Below are 27,338 nucleotides of genomic sequence, written 5' to 3'. Positions count from 1 at the left end.
GTGATAGTATGCTGTGATAGTATGCTGTGATAGTATCCTGTGATAGTATGCTGTGATAGTATGCTGTGATAGTATGCTGTGATAGTATGCTGTCATAGTATCCTGTGATAGTATCCTGTGATAGTATGCTGTGATAGTATGCTGTGATAGTATGCTGTGATAGTATGCTGTGATAGTATGCTGTGATAGTATGCTGTCATAGTATGCTGTCATAGTATCCTGTGATAGTATGCTGTGATAGTATGCTGTGATAGTATGCTGTGATAGTATGCTGTGATAGTATCCTGTGATAGTATGCTGTGATAGTATGCTGTGATAGTATGCTGTGATAGTATGCTGTGATAGTATGCTGTGCTTGTTTCAAAGTCTGATGCACTTTAAAATGGCACTTGTACTGGCATAGATGATTTGCATGATATAAATATTATGGAGATATCTAGAAGTGTACTCAATTCATCAAGTCCTGGATCACTGAAATGAAAACAAATCTGTTGTAATATCATGGACCATTCAGTAGTGTCTAATATGCTTGCAAAATTCCAGCAAACTTTCCATTAATCTTCCACCCAGGGAATTTTTGGAAAGTTACTGGAATTTTGCAACTCTATGTCTGAGTCGACATAGTGCAATGTGGGACACACGTCATTAGGCTCATAACTGGACAGTGGAGTCTGTTCAGTCCACAGGTCTGGCTAACGAGTCACATTCCCCAGAGCATTAACCTAAACTCTTCTATAAACTACTAACACAATTTCACAGAGGACTTTGTAGACTACTGGGGGAAAAAAACATACAGGCCTTACCACCACTAAGAACAAGATACTACTACCTACCAAAGACAGGACTTATACATTGTCTACATCGACTAGATGACAACATTCACGAGCACCAGGTCAGAAAGCTTATCTCAAAATCATATTCCCACTTGCCAACATACTACATGAGAGAAGAACATTTTAATAAATGGGGAATATTATGGGCTGCAATGTGCACTGAGCTACAGAATGATGGCTACTGTACAGGATTTGACAGGAAGCCTGACACCTGACATGTAGCACCATCTGGTGGCTTAAAATAATCCTACAATTTTTGAAGATTTATAGATGTATTTGTACAGGTGTGTCATTATACACATGAAATATCTTCCTATGTAATAGTGCAGAAATGACTCTGGACAATCAGTGTGTGGCATAGGTGTGTGGGCTCCCGAGTGGCGCAGCGGTCAAAAGGTGTCACTGCAGTCCCTGATTAGATTCCAGTCTGTATCACATCCGGCCATGATTGGGAGTTCCATAGGCCGTCATTGTAAATAAGAATGTGTTCTTAACTGACTTGCCTAGTTAAATAAAGGTTAAATAAAATAATCTAAAAAAAATCATAATCACAAGTTATCACACTCCTGTCATGACTCACACAGTACAGGAGGAGTCTTGAATTTGATCTTACCTCTGCATCATACTCAAACATCTGATTCCCCTTCATTTGATGACACTTCAGCATGACCACAGGGCCATGGGGACGAGACACGTCCAGACACAGGTCATCCGTCCGGATCTCCTTATCAGCTGTGTAGGAAAACACCTAGCAGAGAGAACAAGACATTTACTGTATCTACTAGTCCATAGCTCTCTCCTTGGGTTGCAAAAGTTTGGTAATTTTTTCAAAATCCTGGCTGGAGGATTCTGGATTTCCTGCTAATTCTCTCCATTCCAACCAGGATTTCTGGAAAACCTAGGAAATACGGGAAAGGTATTTTGCAACCAAGTTCATAGCTCTCTGCTCTTTCTGCTCTCTACTGCAGTCTCCTTACCTGGTTCCCACCCATGCCATGGCAGTTGAAGAAGCCAACTTTCTCGTTCTCCTTTCTGCCCATGTTGTCCACACACTGGTTCGTTTCAACATTTCTGATCTAGGGGTAGAAAGGAATAAAATGAGAGATTCAACATTGGATTCATACTTACTCATAATTACCATCCTTCAATCCAACTTGGCATATTTACAGCTAACAAAAGCTACTGCTTATAGAGGTGGAAGAAATTAAATCCCTCTCATCTAACACTGGCACATCATTTCCAGGTGACAAAATCTGTTGCCCAGATGTCAAATCGAATTCAATATTTACTATTCAATAAAACTAGCAATCTAAACTCATTACCTCACCGGTGATGTAACTCATAATGCGGGACCTTGCTTAGCAACGCAAATGACTGCATAAATCAGACCTGTTGTGATCCATGTTCCCAACCCAAATTCCTATTTAATGATTCCATAATCCAATGAGCCATCTAATGTCTAACTAATATACTCCTAGAGGCATGCTCTATGTGCTAGGTGTTGTATAACGTGCTTACTGTGCAGGAATGGTAGCGTTCATAATGAAATGATATAAAAGCTAATGACTGGAGCTGTTAAAAGTGGGATGTGTGCGGTGTGCTGTGGAGTGAGTTAATCATGGAACAGACGGGAGGCCAGGAAAGGGAAGACTGAGGGTACTGCTGCAGTTCCCTGCCATAGGCAGCTTTTACCGCAGTACATTGGATGTAGGCTGTAAAATCATGGCGCCTCAGCAGAATTAAACTTGGGGATTACAACCTCCTCTCCAAACTCTCCAACCCGTCACATAATTTAACATGCTCTCTATCAATCATGGCCTTCCTCTTTTATTGGCATATGTTATTAAGAACATTCCCATCTTTGCCTCATGCTAACCTGTTATCTAGAATGTTGTTAGCTAACTCTAGCCTATGCTTGGGTTTGGGTCAACAACTAAACCGATGAGTAGGGCAAATGGCACCCTATTCACTATGGGCCCTTGTTAGAGGTAGTACACTATATAGGGAATAGAGTACCATTCGGCCTGCATACACAGTCATGAGAGGTACATTGGGCTGTAGTATCTGAAATACTTCATACTTCACCAAGTGAGTAATATCGCCTGGGGATCTGAGAGTCGGGGTAGATGTTCTCCAGGTACCAGGAGAAGGGTTTGCACTGCAGAGCTTCACGCAAGGCCTTACGAGAGGACACATCTCCATAGCCCACCCGGGCCACACCTGCAACACAAACCAAGACCACGGAGACATGTGTATCGAGCATGTCAGACTAGTAGTGGATCAGTTTTTAAGCTAGGATCAGTTTTTACATTTGAGATTATGATGCATGGACAGAGGGGACCTGATCCTAGATAAGCCCGTTACTTTAAGATGATTGATACATACAGCACCTGGTGCAAGTACAGGGACACATGCATTGAAATATCAGCTAAAGACAACAAGAGCCCTTACTGCTTACAAGAAACAACATTTGGTTGGTGGGTGTGGCAGCTGTGGCTGAAACACCAATGACTTAGTACTCTGGCATCTATTGTCTGACTGCACTGCCAAAGCTGTACACTAGAGGGACCTATCCATCATTACATATTTAATGGCTGCCTCTAGTCTACACCACTGGAGGCTCCTCAGAGGAAGAAGGAGAGGATCATCCTCTTCTGTGAAATTTCATAAAAATAAAAATAGTGAAACATTAAAATGTTTTTTTTAGATAAAACTATACTAAATATATTAATGTCATCAAATAATTGATTAAAACACACTGTTTTGCAATAAAGGTCTATAGAAACTTCAACAACACTCTAGCTTCTGTCCTCCTCTTGGTACATTGACTTCAATACAAAACCTAGGAGGCTCGTAGGCCTCACCCCCTTCCATTGACCTACATGGTAATTATGACCACTTCTGGAAGACGACCTCCAACCAATCAAAGCTTTTGCAATATGAACTGACATGTTGTCCATCCAATCATAAGTTTAGGATCGGAGAATGAACCGAGTGTGTTGTATTGGAATTGTGCACCAGAGCATTATCAGGGGTTCTGTGTGTTGAGAAGCTTAGTTAGTTGGTGACATTAATGGATAGAGACTGAGAGTGAAAAGTGAGAGTTGAGCATTTTTAGGATATTATTCAATTCAAATTAGTTTCTTCAAATTACAGGAGACGGAGGAAGTAGATTATAAATACTTTTATATAAATAGTTTTCTTCTTTTCTTTCTTTTCTTGGCTTTATTTTTGTGTCCAGTTAGTCCAATTCATTTCAATTTGCCTTGCTAAATTCAGTAGCAAGTGGCAGTAGCTAGCTAGCCAACAACGTGAGTATGCAGTTCTCGCCGCCAGAATGGTAGAATGGTAGAATTTTGTTGACTTTTTGTTGAAGAACCCCTTTCATTCTCTGGGGTACACAGAAAAGGTTGGAATTAAAACCAAGGGTTGACCTCTGCCTGAGATCAGTTTCATGAAGAAGGATGAAAAGGTGAGGGCGTTCAATACCAACTGGTATCAAAAGGGTAGCTGGTTAACAGGGAGCCTTTCATCAAGCCACCTATATTGCTGGCCTTGCCTGCTTTTTGGAAAGTCTGAGTACAGTGACCTGAAGAACATCGATCTTTTAGCTAAACAGCAAAACAAAAGCTGGGAGCATATACAGTTCATTCTGAAAGTATTTAGACCCATTGAATTTTCCACCTTTTGTTACGTTCCAGCCTTATTCTAAAATGGATTAAATTAAATGTCTTCCTCATCAATCTACACACAATACCCCATAATGACAAAGTGAAAAAAGGTTTTTTGAATTTTTCGTAAATGTATTAAAAAAAAACAGAAATACCTTATTTATATAAGTATTCAGACCCTTTGCTATGAGAAATTGAGCTCAGGTGCATCCTGTTTCTATTGATCATCCTTGAGATGTATCTCCAACTTGATTGGAGTCCACCTGTGGTAAATTCAATTGATTGGATATGATTTGGAAAGCCACACACCTGTCTATATAAGGTCCCACAGTTGACAGTGCATGTCAGAGCAAAAACCAAGCCATGCGGTCGAGGGAACTGTCCGTAGAGCTCCGAGACAGGATTGGTCGAGGCATAGAAAATGTCTGCAGCATTGAAGGTCCCCAAGAACACAGTGGCCTCCATCATTCTTAAATGGAAGAAGTTTGGAACCACCAAGACTCTTCCTAGTGCTTTCCGCCCAGCCAAACTGAGCAATCGGGGGAGAAGGGCCTTGGTCAGGGAGGTGACCAAGAACCCCACAATCACTCTGACAGAGCTCCAGAGTTCCTCTGTGGAGTTGGGAGAACCTTCCAGAAGGACAACCATCTCTGCAGCACTCCATCAATCCGGCCTTTATGGTAGTGGCCAGACGGAAGCCACTCCTCAGTAAAAGGCACATGACAGCCCACTTGGACTTTGCCAAAAGGCACCTAAAAGGACTCTCAGACCATGAGAAACAATATTCTCTGGTCTGATGAAATCAAGATGGAACTCTTTGGCCTGAATGCCAAGCATCACATCTGGAGGAAACCTGGCACCATACCTATGGTGAAACATGGTGGGGGCAGCATCATGCTCTGGGGATGCTTTTCGGTGGCAGGGACTGGAAGACTAGTCAGGATCAAGGGAAAGATGAACGGAGCAAAGTACAGAGAGATCCTTGATGAAAACCTGCTCCAGAGCGCTCAGGACCTCAGACTAAGGGCGAAAGTTCACCTTCCAACAGGACAACGACCCTAAGCACACAGCCAAGACAACGCAGGAGTGGCTTCGGGACAAGTCTCTGAATGTCCTTGAGTGGCCCAGCCAGAGCCTGTACTAACATCTCTGGAGAAACCTGAAAATAGCTGTGCAGTGATGCTCCCCATCCAACCTGACAGAGCTTGAGAGCAAAGAAGAATGGGAGAAACTACCCAAATACAGGTGTGCCAAGCTTGTAGCGTCATACCCAAGAAGACTCGAGACTGTAATTGTTGCCAAGGGTGATTCAGCAAAGTACTAAGTAAAGGTTCTGACTACTTATGTAAATGTGATATTTCAGTTTGTGTTTTTGCATAATGTTCTAAAAATCTGTTTTTGCTTTGTCATTATGGGGTATTGTGTGTAGACTCACGAGGGGGAATGGGGGGACAATTTAATCCATTTTAGAATAAGGCTGTAACAAAACAAAATGTTGAGGGGGGGGACACAATTTAATCAATTTTAAAATACGGAGGGGGGGACAATTTAATCCATTTTAGAATAAGGCTGTAATAAAACAAGGGGTCTGAATACTTTCCCGAATGCACGGTAAATGCCCACATCAGATTCAAGCTTCTGGGAAAAAGCTGCTTCGATAATGCAACGGACGAAGATCTGCGTCTTCAAGTGAGAAAGTAAGAAAAACAGGGATGTTCTCAAGTGGTTTATCGACACCACTGTATTTTAGGGCATGCAAGAATTGGTTTTTAGAGGACACGACAAGAGGGAAAATTCTGCTAACAAGGAAAACTACAAGGAGCTTGCAGAGGTAATTGCACATCACGATGCTTTACTTGCTGAACATATGGAACTTTCGACTGTCTTTACTGGGATGTCGAAATCAATTCAGAATGATTTAATAGCTTCCATCGCATCATCCATTAAAAGTGAGATTACAGAGAGGTTGAGGCAACACATCTTTTCTCACGCGCTCAAGTAGGCTTTCCACATTCCTTCTGTATTTATTTAGCAAAGATGATAACACATAATCACTCCAAACAGACACAAGCAACAACTCATTGCATACAGTTGAAGTCGGACGTTTACATACACCTTAGCCAAATACATTTAAACTCTGTTTTTCACAATTCCTGACATTTAAAACTAGTAAATATTCCCTGTCTTAGGTCAGTTAGGATCACCACTTTATTTTAAGAATGTGACATGTCAGAATAATAGTAGAGAGAATGATTTATTTAAGCTTTTATTTCTTTCATCACATTCCCAGTGGGTCAGAAGTTTACATACACTCAATTAGTATTTAAATTGTTTAACTTGGGTCAAATGTTTCGGATACCCTTCCACAAGCTTCCCACAATAAGTTGGGTGAATTTTGGCCCATTCCTCCTGACAGAGCTGGTGTAACTGACTCAGGTTTGTAGGCCTCCTTGCTCGCACACACTTTTTCAGTTCTGCCCACAAATGTTCTATAGGATTGAGGTCAGGGCTTTGTGATGGCCACTCCAATACCTTGACTTTGTTGTCCTTAAGTCATTTTGCCACAACTTCGGAAGTATGCTTGGGGTCATTGTCCATTTGGAAGACCCATTTGCGACCAAGCTTTAACTTCCTGACTGATTTTCTTTCCTCATGATGCCATCTACTTTGTGAAGTGCACTAGTCCCTCCTGCAGCAAAGTACCCCCACAACATGATGCTGCCACCTCCGTGCTTCATGGATGGGATGGTGTTCTTCGGCTTATAAGCCTCCCCCTTTTTCCTCCAAACATAACAACGGTCATTATGGCCAAACAGTTCTATTGTTGTTTCATCCGACCAGAGGACATTTCTCCAAAAAGTACGATCTTTGTCCCCATGTGCAGTTACAAATCGTAGTCTGGCTTTTTTATGGCAGTTTTGGAGCAGTGGCTTCTTCCTTGCTGAGCGGCCTTTCAAGTTATGTCGATATAGGACTCGTTTTACTGTGGGTATAGATACTTTTGTACCCGTTTCCTCCAGCATCTTCACAAGGTCCAGCATCTTCACAAGGTCCTTTGCTGTTGTTCTGAGATTGAGTTGCACTTTTCGCACCAAAGTACGTTCATCTCTAGGAGACAGAATGAGTCTCCTTCCTGAGCGGTATGACAGCTGCATGGTCCCATGATGTTTATAGAGATTAACGTGGTACCTTCAGGCATTTGGAAATTGTCCCCAAGGATGAACCAGACTTGTGGAGGTCTACAATTTTTTTCTGAGGTCTTGGCTGATTTCTATTGATTTCTATTGAGTTTGAAGGTAGGCCTCAGATGATGTCAATTAGGCCTATCAGAAGCTTCTAGCTTCTACACACAGGAAACTGTTGACCGTGAAAAACCCAGGAGCGTTGCAGTTCTTGACACACTCAAACCGGTGCGCCTGGCATCTAGTAACATACCCCGTTCAAAGGCACTTAAATATTTTGTCTTGCCCATTTACCCTCTGAATGGCACACATACACAATCCATGTCTCAATTGTCTCAAGGCTTAAAAATACTTCTGATTGAAGTGGATTTAACAAGTGATATCAAACCAAATTGTATTTGTCACATGCTCCGAATACAACAGATGTAGACCTTACTGTGAAATTCTTACTTACAAGCCCTTAACTCTTTTTCTTGAACTGCATTGTTGGTTAAGAAAATATTTACTAAATAAACTAAGTAAAAAAGTAAAAAAAATTATAAAAAGAAGAAAATTATATAACAATAAGGCTATATACAGGGGGTACCGGTACCGAGTCAATGTGTAGGTAGGGGTAAAGTGACTATGCATAGATAATAAACAGCGAGTAGCAGCAGTGTAAAAACAAAGGGGGGGGTGTCAATGTAAATAGTCCGGGTGGCCATGTGATTAATTGTTCAGCAGTCTTATGGCTTGGGGGTAGAAGCTGTTAAGGAGCCTTTAGGACCTAGACTTGGCGCTCCGGTACCACTTGCCGTGCGGTAGCAGAGAGAACAGTCTATGACTAGGGTGACTGGAGTCTTTGACAATTTGTGGGGCCTTCCTCTGACACGCCTAGTATAGGGGTCCTGGATTGCAGAAAGCTTGGCCCCAGTGATGTACTGGGCCGTACTCACTATCCTCTGTAGTGCCTTTCGGTCAGATACAGAGCAGTTGCCATACCAGGCAGTGATGCAACCGGTCAGGATGCTCTCGATGGTGCAGCTGTAGAACTTTTTGAGAATCTGGGGACTCATGCCAAATCTTTTCAGTCTCCTGAGGGGGAAAAGGTGTTGTAGTGCATTCTTCACAACTGTCTTGGTGTGTTTGGACCATGATAGTTTGTTGGTGATGTTGACACCAAGGAACTTGAAACTCTCGACCCGCTCCTCTACAGCCCAGTTGATGTTAATGGGGGCCTGTTCGGCCCACCTTTTCCTGTAGTCCACAACCAGCTCCTTTGTCTTGCTCACATTGAGGGAGAGGTTGTTGTCCTGGCACCACACTGCCGGGTTTCTGACCTATTGCCAGTTGGTCCATGCATGCTTTGAGTACACGTCCTTGTGGCCTTGTGAATGTTGACCTGTTTTAAGGTCTTGCTTACATCAGCCATGGAGAGCGTGATGACACAGTCGTCCAGAACACCATGAAGTTAGCTCGTCTGGTAGGCTCGCGTCTCTGGGAAGCTTGCAGCTGGGTTTCCCTTTGTAATCCGTAATAGTTTGCAAGCCCTGCCACATCCGACGAGCGTCAGTAGGATTCAATCTTAGTCCTGTATTGACACTTTGCCTGTTTGATGGTTCGTCTGAGGGCATAGCGGGATTACTTTTGACCGTCCGGATTAGTGCTCTAGCCTTTAGCTCGGTGCGGATGTTGCCTGTCATCCATGACTTCTGGTTGGGATATGTACATACAGTCACTGTGGGGACGACGTCGTCGATGCACTTGTTGATGTAGCCGGTGACTGAGGTGGTATACTCCTCAATGCCATTGTATGAACCCTGGAACTTATTCCAGTCTGTGCTAGCAAAACAGTCCTGTAGTGTAGCATTGAGCGAGTTACTGCTACTTCCTGCTTTAGTTTTTGCTTGTAAGCAGGAATCAGGAGGATAGAATTATAGTCAGATTTGCCAAATGGAGGACGAGGGAAAGCTTTGCATGCGTCTCTGTGTGTGGAGTAAAGGTGGTCTACAGTTTTTTTTCCTCTGGTTGCACATGTGACATGCTGGTAGAAATTAGGTAAAACAGCTTTAATTTTCCCTGCATTAAAGTCCCAGGCCACTAGGAGCATCGCTTCTGGATGAACATTTTCTTGTTTTCTTATGGCCTTATACAATTCGTTGAGTGTATGTCAATAACGGATCATAGCTTTCACCTCGTTTGTCTGTCATTGAAAGAGCAGGTGTTCCTAATGTTTTGTGCACTCAGTGTACAGTATAGTCTTGTGAGCTTGCATAGAGTCAGTGCAAGATAGGGTCAGTGCAGATAGTTAATTAAATGGTTACCCGGACTATTTAGCAGTCTTATGGCTTGTGGGTAGAAGCTGTCTCGGAGCCTTTTGGTCCAAGAGCCGATGCTCCGGTACCGTTTGCTAGACGGCAGCAGAGTGAACAGTCTACGGCTTGGGTGGCTGGAGAATTTAGCAATTTCTCAGGCCTTCTTCTGACACCGCCTAATATAGAGGTCCTGGATGGTAGAGAGCTCGGCCCCAGTGATGTACTGGGCTGTCCGCACCACCATCTGTAGCACTTTGCGGTCGAGGGCGGTGCATTTGCCATACCAAGAGGTGATACAGCCAGTCAAGATGCTCTCGATGGTGCAGCTGTATAATTTTTTGAGGATCCTAGAACATTACTTGGCTCAGGCAGCCAAATTAATACTGAGCTGTGGTGACAGCATTGTTCCGAGTCTCCCGTGAGATCCTCAACCCATGTCAAACAACGTCTCGCATGAATATGTGAACGCAAGTTCAGAAAAGCACCAGTCTTGAAAGATACCTACAGTAGTACAACGCTTTCTAATGAATAAAAGATCAAATGCCTTGTTCTGCACATCAAGAGCAACATCAAAACTCAATGGAAGACGAATGCAAAGAACAGTAGAGTGAAGACATGAGACTCAGTGAGACAATGTACAGGTTGCTTCCCTTTGAAACCAATTTGTTACATATAATCTAGTTACAGAGCTCATGGCATACAGTACAGTCCAGAGGAGAAATGACCATATCCTGAAGAACATACAGTAATGAGGAAATGACTGTGGAATGAAGAATCTGGAGGATATTCCTATAAGACATAATGATAGGTCTTATGTTGACTTACACGCATAGTATTGGCATAGGAGGCTACACTAGCCAATATAGGCAAATATTTTGTATTCTGTGTGTGTAAGCAGGGGAATTAGTCATGTGGTGAATGCAAAACGGCATGAGCAGTCTCGTTTCAGAACCCACATAAATACGTGGGTATAATCATTTCCTTTAAAATTAAAGTAAAAAAAACAGTGTCAATAAACTATGTCTAAACAACTCAAAATGTTAAAATGGCTTAATGATTCCAAAATAAACAAGAAAAATATTTTGACTCATTATTTAGAGACTTGTGTCTTTAAATCATTGATCATATTCTTGCATTTCAAATGAAATACAATTTCCTTGTATAATGATGATAACTAAGTGTCTCACTATTACATTTTGGGTATGATTCACAGTAATTTCACTAAACCTAGATAAAAATAATATTTTTTCCCTTGCATTTGTTGGCGTCACCCCATAGGACATTATGTCATGCCGATGGACAATACACAACAGGCAGTCAAATTTTACTGTTAAAACATAATCAATGACACTTTCAGAAGTTTCTGACTAAAAATGCATCTAAACATTAGTTCTAAACATCAGCCTCATTAAAGTATTTTAAGTGTACTCCTTTTAATTACACAAACTTGAAATGTCCTGTATTATTATTTTTTAATCCCAGCCCCCGTCCCCACAGAAGGCCTTTTGCCTTTTGGTAGGCCATCATTGTAAACTGACTTGCCTCGTTAAATAATGGTTAAACAAAAAATACAGAATTTTTCAACACTATGAAATAACACATATGGAATCATGTAGTAACCAAAAAAGTGTTAAACAAATATTTTATATTTGAGATTCTTCAAAGTAGCCACCCTTTATGACAGCTTGCCACACTCTTGGCATTCTCTCAACCAGCTCCATGAAATAGGCACCTGGAATGCATTTCAAATAATTAACAGGTGTGCCTTGCTAAAAGTTAATTTGTGGAATTTCTTTCCTTCTTAATGCGTTCGAGCCAATCAGTTTGTGTGGTGACAAGGTATGGGTGGTATACAGAAGTTAGCCCTATTTGATAAAAGACCAAGTCCATATTATGGAAAAAGCAGCACAAATAAGAAAAGAGAAATGACAGTCCATCATTACTTTAAGACATGGTCAGTAAATCCGGATTATTACAATAACTTGCAAGTGCAGTCGCAAAAACCATCAAGCGCTATTAAGAAATGGCTCTCATGAGGACCGCCACAGGAAAGGAAGACCCAGAGTTACCTCTGCTGCAGAGGATAAGTTCATTAGAGTTACCAGCCTCATAAATTGCAGCCCAAATAAATGCTTCACAGAGTTCAAGTAACAGACACATCTCAGCATCAGCTGTTCAGAGGAGACTGCGTGAATCAGGCTTTCATGGTTGAATTGCTGCAAAGAAACCACAACTAAAGGAGAGAAATAATAAGAAGAGACATGCTTGGGCCAAGAAACACGAGCAATGGACATTAGACCTGTGGAAATCTGTCCTTTGGTCCAAATTTGAGATTTTTGGTTCCAACCGCCGTGTCTTTGTGAGACACAGAGTAGGTGAACGGATGATCTCTGGATGTGTGGTTCCCAGCATGAAGCATGGAGGAGGAGGTGTGATGGTGCTTTGCTGGTGACACTGTTGGTGATTTATTTATTTATTTACCTCGGCAAGACGGAGCTGCTCTTCCTCCCGGGGAAGGACTGCCCGTTCCATGATCTCGCCATCACGGTTGACAACTCCCTTGTGTCCTCCTCCCAGAGTGCTAAGAACCTTGGCGTGATCCTGGACAACACCCTGTCATTCTCCACTAACATCAAGGCGGTGACCCGATCCTGTAGGTTCATGCTCTACAACATTCGCAGAGTACGACCCTGCCTCACACAGGAAGCGGCGCAGGTCCTTATCCAGGCACTTGTTATCTCCCGTCTGGATTACTGCAACTCGCTGTTGGCTGGGCTCCCTGCCTGTGCCATTAAACCCCTACAACTCATCCAGAACGCCGCAGCCCGTCTGGTGTTCAACCTTCCCAAGTTCTCTCACGTCACCCCGCTCCTCCGCTCTCTCCACTGGCTTCCAGTAGAAGCTCGCATCCGCTACAAGACCATGGTGATTGCCTACGGAGCTGTGAAGGGAACGGCACCTCCATACCTTCAGGCTCTGATCAGGCCCTACACCCAAACAAGGGCACTGCGTTCATCCACCTCTGGCCTGCTGGCCCCCCTACCTCTGAGGAAGCACAGTTCCCGCTCAGCCCAGTCAAAACTGTTCGCTGCTCTGGCACCCCAATGGTGGAACAAGCTCCCTCACGACGCCAGGACAGCGGAGTCAATCACCACCTTCCGGAGACACCTGAAACCCCACCTCTTTAAGGAATACCTAGGATAGGATAAAGTAATCCTTCTAACCCCCCCCCCCTTAAAAGATTTAGATGCACTATTTTAAAGTGGTTGTTCCACTGGATATCATAAGGTGAATGCACCAATTTGTAAGTCGCTCTGGATAAGAGCGTCTGCTAAATGACTTAAATGTAAATGTAAATGTATTTAGAATTCAAGGCATACTTAGCCAGCATGGCAACCACAGAATTCTGTATTGATACGCCATCCCATCTGGTTTGCGCTTAGTGGAACTATCATTTGTTTTTCAATAGGACAATGACCCAACACACCTCCAGGCTGTGTAAGGGCTATTTGACCAAGAAGGAGAGTGATGGAGTGCTGCATCAGATTACCTGGCCTCCACATTCACCCAATCTCAACCTAATTGAGATGGTTTGGGATGAGTTGGACCGCAGAGTGAAGCAAAAGCACCCAACAAGTGCTCAGCATATGTGGGAATTCCTTCAAGACAATTGTAAAAGCATTCCAGGTGAAGCTGGTTGAGAGAATGCCAAGAGTGTACAAAGCTGTCATCAACGCAAAGGGTGGCTACTTAGAAGAATCTAAAATATATTTTCATTTGTTTAACGCTTTTTTGGTTACTACAAGATACCATGTATGTTATTTCATAGATATGTCTTCACTATAATTTAAATGTAGAAAATAGTAAAAAATTAAGAAAAACCCTTGAATGAGTAGGTGTGTCCAAACTTTTTACTGGTACTCTGGTGTGACACATCATGTCACACCAAGGGAAAAACGCTGTCACAGCATTGGAAATCTCAGGCAGTATGCTCCAATATGGGCCTCATTGTTAACAGTAAACATATATGATTTCACCACAACATGTTTTCATTGCTTTTTCTACTTTATAAGAAAAAATATATATGGATAAACAGTGCCTTCGGAAAGTATTGAGACCCCTTGACTTTTCCACATTCTGTTATGTTACAGCCTTATTCTAAAATGAACTTAATATTATTTTATTCTCAGCAATCTAAACACAATACCCCATAATAACAAAGCGAAAATCTGATTTTTTGAATTTTTAGCAAATGTATTAAAAATAAATCAACAGAAATACATTATTTACATAAGTATTCAGAACCTTTGCTATGAGACACAAAATTGAGCTCAGGTGCATCCTGTTTCCATTGATAATCCTTGAGATGTTTCTACAACTTGACTGGAGTCCACCTGTGGTAAATTCAATTTATTAGATATGATTTGGAAAGCCACACACTTGTCTATATAAGGTCCCACAGTTGACAGTGCATGTCAGAGCAAAAACCAAGCCATGAGGTCAAAGGAATTGTCTGTAGATCTCCGAGATTAGGATTGTGTTGAGGCAGGGGTACCAAAAAATGTCTGCAGCAGTGAAGGTCCCCAAGAACACAGTGGCCTCCATCATTCTTAAATGGAGGCAAAGATGAACGGAGCAAGGTACAGAGAGATACTTGATGAAAACCTGCTCCAGAGCGCTCAGGAATTCAGACTGGGGCGAAGGTTCACTTTCCAACAGGACAACGACCCTAAGAACACAGCCAAGACAATGCAGGAGTGGCTTCGGGACAAGTCTCTGAATGTCCATGAGTAGTCCAGCCAGAGCCCAGACTTGAACCCGATCTAACATCTCTGGGGAGACCTGAAAATAGCTGTACAGGACAACGCTCCCCATCCAACCTGACAGAGCTTGAGAGGATATGCAGAAAGGAATGGGAGAAACTCCACACATACAGGTTTGCCAAGCTTGTAGCGTTATATCCAAGACTCCAGGCAGTAATCTCTGCTTCAACAAAGTACTGAGTAAAGGGTCTGAATACTTATGTGAATATGATATTTCAGTTTTGCATTTTTAATACATTTGCAAAAATGTCTACAAACCTGTTTTTTCTTTTGTCATTATGGGGTATTGTGTGTAGATTGATGAGGGGGAAAAAAACAATTTAATCAATTTTAGAATAAGGCTGTAACGTAACAACATTTTGAAAATGTCAAGGGTTCTGAATACTTTCCGAGAGGCACTGTATACATTCAAAAGGCGTCACACCAAAGGACTAAGAAACTGACCCCATTTACGACAATGGCAGAGGTGCAATATATTGATAAAAAAATTCTGATAACGCTTACAATCTGTTCAGGCCATGTGCTCATTTCAAGAGAACCCTCCCCAGTGCCATGGTGCCCAAATGCTGGCTTGTTGTTTAATCACAGAATTATGTCACACCAAGTGGACATTGCTTTTAGGGACAACATGTAATCAATCAGAACTATTCGGAAATATCATTAATAGAATTGGGGACTATTGTTTCTTGAAATAAACTTCTGTGTTATAACTAAAAGAGTAGGCAAATGGAATTTTGTTCATTTGTTCATTAAATCACTTAAGTTCAAAGTTCCACAACCTTACCTGGGACAGTCACACCACTGGACAATTGCCACGTTTGGTTCAAAATCGTAAGAAAACAAATTATACACTGCATGAATTTACTCAAAAGATTTGACTATTATATCACAATTTTAGCCAATTTAAGGGAAGTTATATTTGTGTTAGACATCATGGACAAAAAACAGGGGCCTCACGTCAACTACCCACATGCCACTTATACCCAACATGATAGGCATGGACTGATTCCACACTTAAAGTACATCCTTTGAACTCAGCGATTTACACTGAGGCCATAGGCATTGCCACTCCATCAGATGTGTTGAACTACTATTTTAAATCTTTTAAATCCCTTTACCGTTTGCTTTAGTCTGCATGGAGTTCTATTGCATGGAGTTCTAATTCTATTGGTTCCATTGCGCCAAGAAACTCCATCAAACCCAGCTTTTGAAATGATTTCAAATAGTATTTGAACCCAGGTCTGCATTCCCAGACCAGTCCATATGCATTCCCACCCGCTGAGAGACAACAACAGATTAAAATGGAGGCGTGATAGCGTACCTGGTGATATGATATAGAAGAAGTCTTTGAAGCCGTCCATCCACACCTCGGCCAATCGCCTGTTGTTCTTGTTGATGACTTGACCCGTGCCACCAGGGAAGCTGTAAGGGGTGGCCTTTCGGAACACGTGACCCACATGGGAACAAGTGATAATCTCCAGAGAGCCGCCACACTGCCAGATCTGCACACACAACAGCAAGAGGTCACACACACACACACACACAACACACACAAACAAACATGCATGCAAGTACGCACACATGCACGCACAAACACACGCCACATTCATTGTGATAATAACCAAGCAGAGCTCAGCCCTCTATTATCAATCACTCACCCTGAAAGACATCTCCAAGTTCTCTCCGCCCCAAATGTCCATCCCTGGATCGTATGTGCCTATTTCTTCAAAATATGTCCGGTCAATAGAGAATAACCCTCCAGCCATAGTAGGGGTTCTGTAGGAGAAAAATGATGAGTGTGGATAAAGAAACACATCTTGCAAGAGACACATATCTTACAGTGAGAAACATGTCAGCTTGCAAATAATCAATAGCTATGGCATACAGTAATATTATATTAATATCATAATTTCTGGGGGGGAGGAGCTATGTTTTGATTAGCAAGGCCTGATTAATCACCTTGCTGCACAATTGTTTAAATGTTTTCATCAAACGAATGGGCAGTTTGGAAACTACTCTTTCACACGAACAAGCCTGACCTAGACTGGCCCATTTAAAAGACATGGATGCCATAGAACTGACAATCTCAGTGCAAAACTACTCATTGTTTGAACCACTCTCTGCCATTTTCATTCTGCTAAAGAAAAGCAAACAGACACAGCTAGGTCTTGGAGATAATCCTATCATTTAATGATAATAGAAATCAGATTTATGAAGAAGCATTGAGTGACACCATCATAACACCATGTTGTTGCTCTGTCCAATATAATATGATTGATGGAGCACTTTGTCAATATTTTGCAGCACCAGCTCCATTTAAGTCCTTCTTTAGTATTTTCGTATTTGAAAATGAAACTAGTTGCAACATGAAACCACAAATACAACTGTTGTATCAAATAATAAAACTAAAACAAATAGACAGAAATGCAAATGAAAAGTGCAGCTTTGATGGCTATCAGAAGAAAAGGCTTCTAAAGAAATCCACATCAATGATGTCAACTCTGCAGCTTCCCAGGCATTTCAAACAACCTATTCTCAGCTGAAATGACAACGCTAGAGCTAACATTTGTTTTGTCTGATGAGATTTTCAATAAACTGTTCTTTAATGTTACTGTCCTCTCCTTGCTGACAGTGATCCACCAGCCCCTGGCTTGGCTGCACTGTGATAACAAAGTATGCATCCCAAATGGTACCCGAATCCCTATATACTGTAGTGCACGACTTTTACAAAAGTAGTGCACTATAAAGTCAATAGGGTGCCATTTGGGACGTAGACAAATTCTTTCAGTACAAAGAAACACATTTCAACACGGGCACAGATAAAGGTATGTGTCTTGTGTGCACCTGAGAGGGAGTGTCCTGTCCCCTTTGCGCCTGTCCATCTCTCTCTGAGGCACGGGGTACCAACGGAAATTCAGCTTCCAGTTAAATCCTCCATAGGTCATGTCTGAGCCTGCCATATATTCAAACGTCTCGTCGCTGATCACATCGATTATAGGACACACCACCGATCTCCTAAACAACCATGGAGACCATAAGGCTTTCATTTAACAAGAAACACAGTGAGAGACTAAACAACCATGTAGAAATCAGAAGCGTTCGTTTTACAGGAAATAGTGGAAGAAAGCCCTTTGTAGAACTCTTATGCACTCTCCAAAATGTATTCCCTTTGTTCCCTTAAACCCTAAAACTTTGTGTTATTTCCGTTAATAACATTCCACATCTTATTATATTAAACCGATTGGCTGGCAGAGCCAACAGCATCCAAGCAATGAATAATAAATGAATAAATAATTTACAAAGGTAATGGTCCCATAACCGTTGTTTCTTCAGGTGAGCGCAGAGGAAAATGAAAGTAGCTAGCTAACTGCTGACCACACATTTCTACAGTGGTGGCATTATTCGTGGCTTCATTATGAGATTTTTTACCATTTTACATTTTAGCAGACGCTCTTATCCAGAGCGACTTACAGTAGTGAATGCATACATTTCATACATTTTTTTCTCCGTACTGGTCCCCCTGTGGGAATCGAACCCACAACCCAGGCGTTGCAAACACCATGCTCTACCAACTGAGCCACACGGGACCACGAGATGATTTCAATATTAGCCCATCATTGGCTGGTCCATACGCATTATAAACATATCCATTAGGTTAATAACAATGACCAGAGGTAACATATTGCATTAGTGAGAAGCTACTTACAGTCAAAGGAAATTGAAAATATCCATGTAGATTATGTTGACAATGACAATGTATGAATAACTGTCACGCCCTGATCTGTTTCACCTGTCTTTGTGATTGTCTCTACCCCCTTCCAGGTGTCGCCCATCTTCCTTGTTATCCTCTGCGTATTTATACCTGTGTTCTCTGTTTGTCTGTTGCCAGTTCGATAACCAGCGTTTTGTCTCAGCTCCTGCTTTTCCCCAGTTTCTCTTTTTCTCGCCCTCCTGGTTTGGACCGTTGCCTGTCCTGACTCTGAGCCCGCCTGCCTGACCACTCTGCCGGTCCCTGACCTTGAGTCTGCCTGCCGTCCTGTGCCTTTGCCCCACTACTCTGGATTACCGACCTCTGCCTGACCTGACCCTGAGCCTGCCTGCCGTCCTGTACCCTTGCCCCACTACTCTGGATTATCGACCTCTGCCTGTCTTGACCTTTCGTTTTGCCTGCCCCTGTAATAAACACTGTTACTTCAACACAGTCTGTATTTGGGTCTTACCTGAAACGTGATAGATAACCCTAAATTTGCATCCCAAATGGCACCCTATTTCCTAGTACACTACTTTTGACAAGGCCAATATAAGGTACTGCAGGGTGTCTGTGGCCAGATCCCAAAATATATATACAGTATGTTTTAAACTTAGTGTTTTTGTTTACATTACATTTTTTCAATGAATATAACTAACAACAGATTAAACACATTTTGGCCAAGGGATATGTGGTATAAGTTTAGAGGGTGTAATACAATAAAATGATATTAATCTACAATATTTTTTTTACATAAATGCACTGTCAATGCAGGATATTATCTTTAAAGCTGCAACAACAAGAAATCTCTCTGCCCCATGACAAAATGTGTTGAATTGCAGGAAATAAGCTTGAAAACTGCAACATTTTCTCTCCAATGCGCTTCCTTCCCAGGGCCGAGACTTGGTTCGTTCGGGCCATGCACTCCCGAAGTCATACTAAAACTCCTTGTAAACTATTTTTATCTCATTCGAGTTGTGTTCTGATTATGAAGGGGTCCCTGATGAATTTACTATCACAAAAGGGGTGATAGCAACAGTCCAAACCAGGCCCCAAAAGTTTTGATAACCCCTGACGTAGGGAATAGGGTGCCATTTGGGAGGCTCTATGTGCTGCAGGCAATTCATTCAACACATCCCCCTCACTCAGCATCCACTTTACTTCCTGGTCTAAATCAAATCAGTCTCCGTGCACTTTTATGCTCCTGCACATCCTTTTACACATCAATAAACGTGCAGGGGGCATAAAAGTGTAATGGCTCTATAATATAATCTCCTTGGTATTACAATATGAATTTCTGCCTGGCACCTGAGGCAAAATTAGTGAATGTCTGACCCCAGTTTTCAGAGATAATGGGGGAGAGGGTGCACTCATCTTTAGTCATCACCTGCAATTTCTCCCTTTTCTGTAGAAGGAACCCTTCACCCACCGAACAAGCAAGTGCAATCCTGAAACAGGATTAGAATTACCCCACCATTACAGGATAACAATTACCACAGATACCAGATAATAGATTTTAAACCCTGCGGTCACTTAAAATAGCCATCATTAAGTTATTCAGTGCAATCACATTCCACTGTATCTCCTACGGTATAAAGACATGACAGACAGCATCGTGACAAAACAAGCTGCAACATCTCCCATTCAGCTATGGCTGCCTTTGAAAAGGGGACACACAGCTGTCACTGGCATTGGTGTCGCTGTTTGCTATAAAGTCTAGCTAGCGTCTACCATTTCAGGAGAATTGTCCTATTTCTGAAGTAAATCTCGATTTTTGATGTTTATAGCATGTTATACAGTAGAAGGGTCTAGACACGTTTTTTTTTTGTAATTTGTCTTATTTTTGAGAAACATACTGTACCCCAATTTACCCCAGTCACTTTCTCATTGCTCGTTGTGCAGTATCAGGGCGTGCAAAATGCATGAACAAAATCTCCAAAAACACCCAAATACGTCCTTTTAGAAACAGAAACGCTGTCAGTATAGTGATGTAGGTCTTTAGATGTTGTACACATGAAATCTTGTCATTCCGAACGAGCCGTTTCTTTCACCGGCCATGCTGCGCGGGCTGTGTCCGTGTAGGGACACGCTTGGCCTGCAAAGCTGATTGGGGGAAACAGCGCGACTCGACCAACATGGATTATAACGTTGCAGATAAAGTTCTCAAAACCAAGCCAAATCACACAAAAAATGTTTGGACCCTTCTATAACATGCCGGCTTACATCAAAAATACATTTTTTTATTATTTTCCCTTTAACATCAGATCAGTTTTCAGATGACACAGAAAAATCGCATCCCACTGAGGCAGCAAGAGCAGAACAGAGCGGAGATGATTTGCGACAAGCATCAGCACCGCCATGTCTCTCCATTGCTGCCGGTTCCATTTACATTGAGGGGTGGTAGTGAAACGGAACTCCTTACCGGTCCTCTTTGATCCTGGCCAGCAGAGGCTCCAGCCAGCCCATGGTGCACTCACAGTGGGCATCCAGGAAGGTGATGACCTGCCCCCGTGTGGCCGCAGCTCCCCTCAGCCTGGCCCGGATCAGCCCCTGTCCGCTGCTCCATCCGCAGGACCCGCACGGGAACCTCCAGGGTCCGACCATAGTTCTCCAGCTTCTTTCCCAAGAAGTCTGACAGAAGAGGAGAGGACATGCTTCAAACTCCTGAAGAACTTCATTATTTGGTTATATTATGAACCAATACTAAGATCTACATGAACTCATCCTAGATTGCCCCTTTAAACCCAGTAAAGCTAGTGAGTTGATGGGTTTATTTTATTTATTTAACACTTATTTAACCTTTATTTTACTAGGTAAGTTGACTGAGAACACATTCTAATTTACAGCAATGACCTGTGGAATAGTTACAGAGGAGAGGAGGGGGGATGAATGAGCCAATTGGAAGCTGGAGATGATTAGGAGGCCATAACGAGGGCCAGATTGGGAATTTAGCCAGAACACCAGGGTTAACACCCCTACTCTTACGATGAATGCTATGGGATCTTTTAGCGACCACAGAGAGTCAGGAAACCCGTCTTAACGTCCCATCCGAAAGGTTTAAGTTTAGGCTGGACCCAGCTACAGTACCTCTCTCACTGGCGTCGTCCACCAGCAGGATCTCCTGCAGTAGGTGGCGTGGCGAGCGGTTGATGACACTGTGGACGGTGCGGAGCAGGGTGCTCCACGCCTCGTTGTGGAACACAATCACTATACTGGTGTTTGGGGAGATCGTCCGTGTACACCTTGGTCTTGCAACTGATGGACAGAGAACGAGAGCTCTGGTTAGGAGATCAAATGTGCTGCTATTCCTGATGCTTGTCTACAGTGGAATTCGATCAAGACTGAGCATAGTTGTGTGATATTTCTGTACATACAGTATAGCCTACTATACGTGGTTGAACATTAGAGCACCGGAACAAAACAAACCGCTTCGAAAAACAAAACCAACATTGACAAGACTTTATATGGTGTGCTCATCGGCATGCTGCTCCGCACACACAGGGTATATCCCAAATGGCACCCTATTCCTTCCATAGTGCACTACTTTTGACCAGGGATCATATAGGGAACTTCAGACAACAACCTTATATTCAATAGAATAAAACAAAAATAACAGGTGTCAGAATAAAAATTCCCAATAACAACAATACCGTCAACGACGTCAACAATAACAAAAAGCTCATTTGAGCATGATCCCTCCAAAATAAATAAGTTAAAAACACAACAAATATACAGAGCCGCAACAACCTCTTTGACTACAGTGAGATAAATGACATTCCTGAAATGGTGGAGCGGGAAAGCAGGGTTATCCCGTTCGCCCCACTACGGGTGACAGGACAGACTGACAGAATGGGGGCACCAGGGTAGCTAGCAACTACACACTAAACAAACCTCTTATTTCTCTCCACAACTGGTTACTACACCACACGGCACTCTCTCACAGAAGTTCACATTTTTGCAACGCCAAGCTTATTTTTTTTTTTTATAACATTCCAAGGGGTACTGGCGAGTCGTTTGAGGAAAATGTAGAGATGCAATTAGTACAATTATGCTGCATTGCACTTTTGGGGTGAAATAAAATCCCTATTTAGATCTACAGTATTCTTTGTTTGCTCTCCATTTTGTACAAATTCTTCAATATGGGACTCTAGTTTCATTTACGGGGAATTTGTAATTAGATATGACTAAAAGCATTATGCTTAGCACAATCCTGGTAGATGTGTGAAATGGAGTGCATGCAGTGTTTTACATGTGTCTTTATTAACTCAATTTTAAACCAATGTAAAAACCCATGGTGGACAGTCATACAATTGAGTGTCAAGGCAGAAGGCACCAATATACATTCAATATAATAACAATATAGACAATGTTGACAGCATTGGCATATGTTTATATTCTCTGCATCGTTATTTATATTGTTGTATTGAAAATGTTCCTATATTCCTCCAACATGAGAGACCTTGGACTGCACCGCAGAGAGAGCACTTTGTAAAGAACATTTGATAAGAAATGTTCTGTAGAAATACATAAACATGAATCACGGCGATGTCGCCCGGAGAGACTGCCTCTAGATCAGCTGCTCAAGATGAACGCGGGTCATGTTTCACACAAATTGCTCTTTGGATTTTCATTATCCAGCTCTAGTAGGTCTTGGGTGACAGTAAACAAAGCCCTTCTCCCATTCAGACTGTCACGGCTGATGTAAACCCTCGAAGATGGTGATGGATACAACACTGCTAAAGAGTAACTCTAATATTCTTCAATTAGAGCAGTGGTGGCTGGTGGCACTTTAAAATCAGAGGACGAGCTCATAGTAAATCGCTGGAACGGAACGAATGGCACGGTATGAAAAACATCAAACACATGATTTCCCTGAGTTAGATGCTGTTCCATTCATTCCATTCCGGGGCAAAACTATGGCCCTCGTCCCCCTCACCAGCCATCATTGAATTAGAGCATGTTACATCATGGAATGAATCCTGAGGAATCCGAGGACTTAAAAGGGGTTTTTCATCAAAGTCAACAAATTGGTTGGTTCTGGACTATATCAAAATGTTCTGTTGGATCTTAGTTATTTGGTAGATAGTCTCTTATTGCTGTTAATACTCTGCTTGCGGCTGCTCCTAACGTTAAAAGGAACCCCATGCTGTTATTGTCAACATTGTGCTGTCAGCTGTGCTTTCTTGAATTCATTGAATTTAGCTGAAGTCTCTAGACTAAAACAACAACGAGTAAAAAAAGGCAGAAAGTAGATCCAAAATGGCAGCCCTTTGATAACAGGAATATGTTGCCATGTGAAGTGGACAGAGTTGATGACTCAAGTCACATGACATGGACTCGAGTCAAAATTTGATGACCTGAGACTTGATTGAAAATAAAATAACTTCAGACTTGACTTGGAGCCTCAAGACTCGGGACTCGACTTTGGCTTGAAACTGATAACGAAATGATCTGGCCAGGTTCTGTCACTCATTTTGTGGCACATGCCGCGTTTACGTGCTAGTCTGAACTGTCATAGGAAACTGACATTTCTGACTTGCTAACTGGTTGTAGTTATACACATGCCACTGTCAACTAATTAGCAAGTCTGAAATGTCAGACTTTCCTAGTTACGACTAGTTACGACTAGCACGTGAACACGGCAACAGACTAGAGTCTCCCTGGATTACTCTCCACGCAGCCCAAGATGGTAACCGCAGCCTTGCCCTTGCAAAAAAACAAACATGCAACAGATTGCTGATTTGCTGTAGAATCAGGTGCAGAGCAAATGTCAAATTGTAGGGAGAGAAGATTGCCATAATAAATAAATATGCAGATCCAAACAATGTTTTGGTGATCAAGAATATTAACTGTTTACTTTGCAAGCTCACCAGCAAGGGGGCATCAAACAGCAACTACTATCATGGTCTTTGCTATGTGAAAAATGTATTATTACTCTGGTGAAGACGCACCATAGGCGCCATCTTGTTGAAATGTTTGCTGTTGATTTGTATTTATTTATTTAACCTTTATTTAACTAGGCAAGTCAGTTAAGAACAAATTCTTTCACTCGTTTAAATGCATATGTGGTAAATCTATATTCCATCTTACAATAATTGGTAGCATTCCATCCCCATGGGGGCAGCAGGTAGCCAAGTGGTTAGAGCGTTGGGCCAGTAACAGAAAGGTTGCTGGATCGAATCCCCGGACTGACAAGGTAAAAATCTGTCGTTCTGCCACCGAGCAAGGCAGTTAACCCACTGTTCCCCGGGCGCCGTGGATGTTGATTAAGTCAACCCCCCGCACCTCTCTGATTAATTTGGATTAAATGCAGAAGACACATTTCAGTTGTACAACGGACTAGGTATTCCCCTTTCCATACTGTTTATTGCAACACTTCGAAATGTCTGTTTCATACAATACATTTAAAAAAAATGTATCCTCTGAGTGGTAAGTAAGCCTTGCATGAGCCTTCAAAACTACTTTTCCCAGTCGAAGCTCGTTTTGTTCCGAGTTCCCAGTTGTCTTGAACGCACTGAAATCGGAAGTCTGAGATTTCAGAGTTCCCAGTTGTTTTGAACGCGGCATGTGTCCTATGGTTCTATCATTTTGTTTGTGCGTAATAGGAGTGTGTGCGCCTCAGTGCACATAGAAATAGGCTACGTGGCCTGTGCGCCACGCTTTCTGACTCAGTACGTTGAATAAGAGAAAATGATTGTTCCGAGTATGAATGGTGAGGAAATATCATTAATAATCATTAAGTCTGATTAAGACGAATGTATCAATGGTTGTGGAAAATGCCTTTTACATTATAGAACCAGTTTATTGGTTGTAATTGCCAGTTGGGTAATGGGTAATTGTATGGTCCTGGGAGGGGCCAAGTGCTAATACATGCATGTACCTGTTTGAGGTCCTGCTAGACAGATTTGATTTGGTTTCTCCAGCAGATGCTGTTCAGTTGTGCCCTCTACCTGTATTCATTCAGTTAGGACAGGTTAACCCTGATAACGAGGCTATATCCATTGGGCTATTGGCGGTGTATATTTGGTAAATATACTCATATTTTGTATGGTATTTCGCTTTCACCATTGGACCGCCAAGACCTGTAAATAAATCTACACTGAGCATGTCAACCTGCCTTGCCTTTTGCTGATTTCATTCCCTTACTACTACTGCAAGGTACCTATTTTACAATTACATAACCAAAATGTGTTGTAGACAAAATAATGAAAAGGACTGTGTGGTTGCCTCAAAAAATAGACAGAGATTTGTAGTTGAACAAGTCATGTATGGATTTTTTTGTTTTACTTATCTTGAGACTTGACTTGGAAAAAACTTGTGACTCAACTTGTCTCGACTTGCTCTTAGAATACGCGACTCGAGACACGACCCGTTCTACTTGGGACTCAACTTGAGACTCAGACCTCATGACTTGCTTATGACTAGAATAACAGTGATTTGGTCTCACCGGTATCAAAGCTTCTGAGAGGCAGTGGTGGAAGGTTACAGCGTTGTTAAAGTGGGTGGTGCGTGCCGTGCCGAGTAAAGAGGTCAGTAGTGCGATTCACAGTGTGTGTCTGGGAAAAGGTCACGCTCACTCACCCGTCCAGTCTCACATCCGGCAGACTCCTGTTGAGCGCAATCATGTCGCTGGCCATCAGATTGAACTGGTTAATCTTAAAGAGCTCCTTCATTTTCTCCTGCTCGTCCTTTGCGATAACCACCGCCTTCCCCATCTCCCCTGGGCCCTCGTGGGTCCGCGATATGACCGCTGCAATACAACGGGGAGAAATGTTACATATTTAATACTCACTATGTGATTTCACAGTTATTTCAATGGGAGCGGGAGGTCACACATACAATTCCAGCTACCGAATAAGATGAAAGAAATCTGTTAAATGCAGCTAGATCTATTTTATTGTATCTATTAATAAAGGTACAGTACTGTGGAAAGTCCATGAACTTAAAATGAACCGTGAGCAAATGAACCATGGTATAGTGTGTGTCTAAGAGAGAAAGACTGGTCTCAGACCAGTGGGAGATTATGGCCACATTATCAGGCTTTGAATGCTGAGGCCATTAAAATGTCCCAAACAGCAAATGAAATGCTGATCAGTCAGACACTGATTCAGCTTCCCCAAGTATTCTGGATCCATTAACCATGCTACTATTCTCAGGGCCGGATTACCGAACAGGCACACAGGGCATGTGCCCCGGGGCCCCCGACCTCCAGTGGGCACCCAAGCAATTACATTTTTTAAGGTTATGGGCCCCCTGGAGGAAATTTGCTTTAAAACTGCTAAATTCTCTCTGAGCCTCATGGCAAAATGTGTAGAATAGCAGGAAATGAGCTTAAAATCTGAAAATGTTCTCGTAACCTCATAACAAAATGTGTAGAATAGCATTATAAAACTGTACTTTTTATCAACACAAAATGTGTTGAAATGCCCGGGGCCCCAAATGCGGTAGTCCGACCCCGACTACTCTTGCCATACAGTCATGCCCCCTGCCCTCCATCCTCCTGATTTTTTTTTTTTTTACATAACATTTCCATTTCCTACTAGCACAGACTTTGATGATAACACCTTCATTTAGGAAAAATGTACTTACGATGACTCTGATATGTGGTTGTCTCACCTAGCTGACTTAAGATGAATGCACTAACTGTAAATCGCTGAGGAGAAGGTCTGCTCAAAGACTAGAATGTCAAGTATCATCTAGGCCTGTTGGAAAATCCCATATTTGTCCAGAGACTTAGGGCTAGCCCTCCTCTCTGTCATTGATGAATGAGGAAGGAGTGAGAGAGCA

At 42.3% G+C, this 27,338-nt stretch overlaps 1 protein-coding gene across 1 annotated transcript in view; it reads right to left on the bottom strand.

Moving 5' to 3' along the window:
• Positions 1–27,338, bottom strand: part of LOC106581824 (polypeptide N-acetylgalactosaminyltransferase 13) — a 79,093-nt gene that overhangs the window by 16,456 nt on the left and 35,299 nt on the right. The window contains 11 exon segments of the mRNA XM_014164205.2: positions 1,447–1,581; positions 1,811–1,909; positions 2,914–3,053; positions 16,125–16,305; positions 16,462–16,579; positions 17,648–17,818; positions 20,974–21,101; positions 21,103–21,182; positions 21,639–21,774; positions 21,776–21,806; positions 26,133–26,301. Coding sequence (XP_014019680.1) covers positions 1,447–1,581; positions 1,811–1,909; positions 2,914–3,053; positions 16,125–16,305; positions 16,462–16,579; positions 17,648–17,818; positions 20,974–21,101; positions 21,103–21,182; positions 21,639–21,774; positions 21,776–21,806; positions 26,133–26,301 — 1,388 coding nt within the window.

This window comes from Salmo salar, chromosome ssa21, assembly GCF_905237065.1.
Source record: "Salmo salar chromosome ssa21, Ssal_v3.1, whole genome shotgun sequence".
Taxonomy (NCBI): Eukaryota; Metazoa; Chordata; class Actinopteri; order Salmoniformes; family Salmonidae; genus Salmo; species Salmo salar.
This window is presented reverse-complemented; position numbering and strand designations above follow the sequence as displayed.